Source organism: Podarcis pityusensis (assembly GCF_964106645.2).
Source record: "Podarcis pityusensis genome assembly, chromosome: 12".
In the NCBI taxonomy this organism is placed as follows: Eukaryota; Metazoa; Chordata; class Lepidosauria; order Squamata; family Lacertidae; genus Podarcis; species Podarcis pityusensis.
In genome coordinates this window covers 38535973-38541972 of record NC_138037.1, presented here as the reverse complement: position 1 = coordinate 38541972, position 6000 = coordinate 38535973, and the positions used below count along the sequence as shown (strand labels likewise).

Here is a 6000-nt window from a genome sequence, read left to right as displayed (position 1 = left end):
GATGTAATATGTCACAGGAAAGGGAGCAAAGGGCAGACTGCAGTTTTTGAGTGAGACACAAAGGCAAAGGCAAAGAGAGGGCTGGGCTTTGGTGGATGTAAACTAAAAGCGGCGGGGGGGGGGGGGGGGGCTGCCTCTCTGGATATGAGATGTGGGGCAGTGGATTTGTTGGGAGTGTTAAGCTGTACCTCCACCTATGCTCAAGCTGCATTTACTACCTGACTCCACAAACTGCCCTCCACTGAAGGAACACATTTGTTGTCCCCAGTCCCAATGTCCCTGCTTCTCCTGGTGTCTCATCCAGACCCCTCTGTTTGGCAGTAGGTCTGTAGGGAGAAAGTATGCAGTGACACAGAGGAGCTAATGGCCACAGCCAAATGCAGTGAAGTCCCTCCTTGAGATCTTTTGTCCAGGGCAGGGGTCAGCACTCCCCATTCCTCCTCCACACGTTTGGAACATGCGGAGGGCAAATTCTGAAGGGGCTTTCAGTAAAATGTTCACAGGATGTGGCTTGTGGTCCTTGTCTACACTGAGAAATATTTTGTGTTGGATCCGAGTGCCTTGTGAGACTCTACTATTTATTCTGGACCAGAGTTCAGCTGCACAGTGTTGAAATGTATCCTTGTCCTTGATCAAAACAATAAGAGCCTCCTGCTGAGCAGTCCATGGTAGCTGCTCTTGCTTGTATTAGCATGGTGAATCAGAAATAAATGAAGAGTGAATGTGGTTATATCCTTTAAGTGCCCAAAATAAAGAATTTGATACAGAGCTTTATTGAATGTGTTGATCCCGGAGAAGGCCAGAAACAAAGAAGGTAAGGTGATACCTGCAGACTAACCTATGGTGGTAAGAGCAATTAAAGGTATTATCTTACTGCCTTTGTGTACTCTCAAAATCCAGCAAACACAGACAAGTAAAGCTAGAACTAGACTCCGGGTATTTTTTTGCCTGTAAAAGAGCCTCCAACTCTTTAAAGGCTGATTCCTCGAACAGGATTCAGAACTTCAGTTTTTAATTAATCAGGAAGAATTAACTAGCCACTGTTGTTGTTTTTAAAATACATTTTATTTTGTACTGTAGAACAATAGTTTGGATGATATGCCACCTTGGCACCCTTAAATAATTTGAAATTATCAAGGACAGCCAACTTAGTTTAACAACTGAATTGAGGGGGGGGGGACAGGAAGTACCATACACTACTGGGATGGGGACGCGAGTGGCGCTGTGGTCTAAACTACTGAGCCTCTTGGGCTTGCCGATCAGAAGGTCAGCGGTTTGAATCTGCGCAACAGGGTGAGCTCCCGTTGCTCTGTCCCAGCTCCTGCCAACCTAGCAGTTCGAAAGCACACCAGTGCAAGTAGATAAATAGGTATCGCTGCGACAGGAAGGTAAACGGCCTTTCCGTGTGCTCTGGATTCCGTCACGGTGTCCCATTGCGCCAGAAGCGGTTTAGTCATGCTGGCCACGTGACTCGGAAAGCTGTCTGTGGACAAATGCTGGCTACCTTGGCCTGAAGCAAGATGGGCATCGCAACCCCATTGTCACCTTTGACTGGACTTAACTGTCCAGGGGTCCTTTACCTTATACACTAAAGCGTGTTTGAATGTTTCATTATATTTTAGATTTCCTTATTTCAAATACATATCACTGAGCAATTTTTTTAAAAAATGTCATTCTTCACGTTTTACAGGTGAATAATGAGATATTTTTTTTAACTTGCAGTTTTACTTGCCCAGAAGACCGTGCCACTATTCTGCAGATCACCCAGAAACCTAGTACGGTATATCTTGATCTACCTTCTCCCACCAGTCTTCCTTCTCCTGCTGTCAACCAAAACTGCATAACAGAACTACATTCAACTTTACGTATTCCTGGTTTTTCCAGTTATTCATTTTAGACTAATTGCCTTTGAACGTGACAACATACATTGCTTCCCACTCAGGATTCTCTGAATGGCGACAGATTCCAGGGACAGCAGTACTTTAATTCTGGTTTCTTTTGGAGGACAGCACTGGAGAGTTAGTTAGTGTTTTGAAATATTTGCCCGTTTACAGATATACAAATAGAACAGAGGTCAAGGCAAGCAGCGTTTCATTCGTGACAGCAGATGCACTACCAACAGATTATTTTCCTTCTTTCCTTCTTCTTATATGTATTTATATGTTATCCTTCAAATAAATGCCAATGCTGTTTTACAATACAAAACACCAACATATGCACTAGATGAATCTCATTAAGAAGAATATTCCATAATTGGGGCACCATTTAACCACTATCACAGATAGCAGGGGGAGCTATAGAAGGATCTCAGATCAAACACTAGAGCCCTCACTGTATCCATATGATGACATGCATTTTAATTCTGATTTCTTTACAGGAAGATTGTGGAATAAGCATTCATCCTGATTTGCTTCTGAAGTGTTTAAATGTCTGCCTGTTAATAATTTGCTCAGCCTACAATTTTATGCGTTTTCTTGTCACTTCCCTAACTACATAGGGACGCAAGTGGCGCTGTGGTCTAAACCACTGAGCCTTGGGCTTGCCGATCAAAAGGTCGGTGGTTCAGATCCCCACAACCTAGCAGTTCAAAAGCATGCCAGAAAGTGCAAGTAGATTAATAGGTACTGCTCCAGTGGGAAGGTAAACAGCGTTTCCATGTGCTGCTCTGGTGTTGGTGTTCCATTGCGCCAGAAGCAGCTTAGTCATGCTGGCCACATGACCCGGAAATACTGTCTTAGGAGCGGACAAACGCCGGCTCCCTTGGCCTGTAAAGCGAGATGAGTGCTGCAACCCGAGTCGTTTGTGACTGGACTTAACTGTCAGGGGTCCATTTACCTTTACCTTCCTAACTACAGAAAGCTTATTTCCATAAAAGTGAGTTTGTTATAGTAGGGCAACAGAGCACTTTAATACAATTTTGATTGTGCAAACCTACATTTCCAGGCATGCACTTGAAGGCCTTCTGCAAAATACTGACAGCAGGTGCTCTCAGTCTATTTACATACAGTACTACAATTTCTCATGTGTTCAAATGAGTTTATGGAAAATAAACTCTGTAAATCCAGACAGTCACCCCATGTTTTTCCAAGGTGCTTACAGCATTGTTGCTGCCAAGTTTATTTATTTCACATATATACATACACACATCCAAACTTGGGTGGCTATTACAATCCAGTTATCTCAGGATGAAGAAACCACCTTCTAAGAATTAGAATTATGTAAACATCCACCCAGCCATTTCCAACCTATACAACCTACCCACCAAATTAACATGATCACAATTCTCACATGATGATTTCAGCTCTCATGGGGCAGCCTGGCCACTTGCAACTTTAATAACCTATTTCGGCTAAGCCTTTTCATCCCGTGTGGAAGCAGTAGCTGCCATCAGCCACAGGGGAACTCCTATCATCTTGTGCAGTTGCTAAAAATACGTTCTCTTGGGAGCCATAGTGAATTTTGACTGAATTTCCATGAGTCGTTCTTTTAAAACCTGAACTGAGACCTATCAATTTCCAGCTGGGAAACCATGCACTAACTATAACGAATCAACTGCAGAGGTATGAATCGGACTCTGCCTAAACCTGGATAGGGAGGCTGCAGGCAATAATACATTATAAAGGATTCCACGGTGAAGCCCAGGAAAGGGCGACACACCTCCACCTTGCCCTCACTAATCTCATCTCCCCAGCCCTCCTTCTCCCAGAAGCCACTGGCACATCTTTCGCGCCCAGCGCGCGCACTCTGTCTCTCTCTTTCTCTGTGCCGACCCTCCTCTCTCCCTCACCTTCATTCCTGCCAATCACACGCGCACTCCTACCCGCACACGCCAACCTGCCTTCCAATCAGCCTCGGCGCTCGCCGCGCCGCGCCCCGCGCCCAATCACCGCCGCCTATTGGTGGTGAGTGACGGGCGTCGCGACCCTCATCGGGAGGGCGTTAGGGAGAAGAAAGGGGAGGGGCGGATCAAATCGACTCTCTCTCCGTGCCACATTATACCCTTTAGTGAAAGGGCAAGATTGAAAGAGAGAGAGATTCTGTGTGTGTTTTAGCGGACAGGAGTGGAAGAGGAGAGGGGGCGGGGCGAAGAGGTACCTCACGCTCTCGCCCCCGCCCGGCCCCATCCGCGAGCCTCGCAGCAGAGGCAGCCGCCGTCGCCGCGCCAGGAGGCGGGGGCGTGGCCGTGGGCGTGGCCTGCCGAGCACGGGCTGAGCGGCCCAGGCGCTGAGGAGGCGGGGCTGCCGAGGGAAGGAGTCGTTGGCGGCGGCGAGGAATAGCAGCGGTGGCCCGTGAGGAGGCGGGGTAGTAGTAGCGGCGGCGGCGGCGGCGGCGGCGGCCTCGCCATGGTTTTCCTCAAACTACGCGAGCAGGTGGGTGCCTCAAGCGCGGCGGCGGCGGCGGCCTTCCCTGCGCCGCCCTCAGCCTTAACGTTTTCTGAGGGGGCGAGTCCCCCTCTTTGGTGAGGGTGACAGGCTGGGGGGCGGGAGAGGCACTATGGCGGCATTAGGGGCGGACGGAGGTGGGTGGGTGGGGATGGCGTGGCCCCCGCCGTGGCCCTCTCTCTGTCTCTCTCTCTCAAAGGCTTCCGGCGTGGTGGTGACAGGGCGCGTGTGTGGCTGAGGGAATACGGGCCGGAGGGCGTTGCTTCCCCCCTCCCCCCCGTGCGCGCGTGTGTGGCGGCAGTGTGCGCGCCCGCCTGCTAGGAAACGGCGGGGGGGAGTGGTGTTGCTGCTGCTCACTCCTCCCCACCCCTTTCCCCTTTACCTCCTGGTACCTCCTGGCTCCTCCTCCTCCTTTCCCAGGTTTACTCTGTGGCTCAGGCCTAACAGGTGGCAGCGAGTCGTTTTTCCTCTCCGCCCCCCCCCTCCACCGCCACATTTCTCCTCTCCTTTCCCGGTATACTCGTGTGCTGAGAGCCCCCCCCCCGCACATGCACGCACGCCCCCTTTATTATGCCGTACGGCTCTGCTCGCCAGCTCCCTGCGCGCGCGCACACACACACACACGGTGTATAAAGGTGCAAGCAGACAACACACAGATACATATATCTCTATATCAATATATGCATTTCGGCGTTCTGTGCTTGCACCTTTATGTACTCGTGCAGGCGGCTGCGCAGATTGGACAAAGTGGTACCCCTTTGCCCTACATGGCTGTGGCTGAAACTGTGCTGGGAGCGCTAGGAAGAGCCCTGGTGGGTCTTAGAGCAAAGGTCCGCCCCCCCGTTCCAGTGGGGGCCAACTAGGGGTCTCTGGGAATGCTGCTAATGGGAGCTTGTTCTATTTCTAACATAAAAAAGGGTTTCTTCCATCCCAGTGTCCGATATTGGAGGACCCCGCCAGAAGGAACCATTTAATTTAACATGGACAGTCTGATATCACTCGGTGTTGTACATGTATCTAAGGGGCTCAAATAACACACTGGCATGCCTTCCAGCCTGATCTATTTAAAATGATACTCATCTTTCTCTCTAGCACTCATGCCCTTAACTCTCTCATATCCTAGTCCATTTTAATATTACATTTGTGGCCCATCACTCAAAGGCCTTGATTTCGTGTGGCTTACAAAGGCCTGTTTCATTTTGTTTTCATCACAACCCCCTGAGAGAGATCTGGCTGGCTAAAATTTAGTGACTTGTGCTGTCTACACACTATACCTTTAAAACGCATACTTTCCCTCAAAGAATTTTCAGCACTGTAGTTTAAGGGCTGGTGGGAATTCTGAGGAGTAAACTACAGTGCCCAGAATTCTTTGAGGGTAGGAGTGTGCTTTAAATGTATACTGTGTGTGTACACAGCCTTGGCTGTTTTGTGTTGACTTCTGTGGATGAACAGAGATCTGAACCCAGTCTTCCCTGTTGCTAAGCCAGCATTAATCACCACACTCACTTCTACCACAACAGCCATATCTGCTTCTATAGTTTCCATTTGCAGAACAATATAATTCTATATTCATTTCCTTAGCTGATGTATGAAGGTCAGAAAGATCCAAATTTTGCAG

The 6000-nt window shown here is 48.9% G+C and overlaps 1 protein-coding gene across 1 annotated transcript in view; it reads left to right on the top strand.

The window, feature by feature from the left end:
* Window positions 1–4193: 4193 nt before the first annotated feature.
* Window positions 4194–6000, top strand: part of ANKRD28 (ankyrin repeat domain 28) — an 86648-nt gene continuing 84841 nt past the window's right edge. Inside the window, exon 1 of the mRNA XM_080974624.1 lies at window positions 4194–4370. Coding sequence (XP_080830750.1) covers window positions 4344–4370 — 27 coding nt within the window. The 5' untranslated portion in view covers window positions 4194–4343. The remainder of the gene's footprint in view (window positions 4371–6000) is intronic.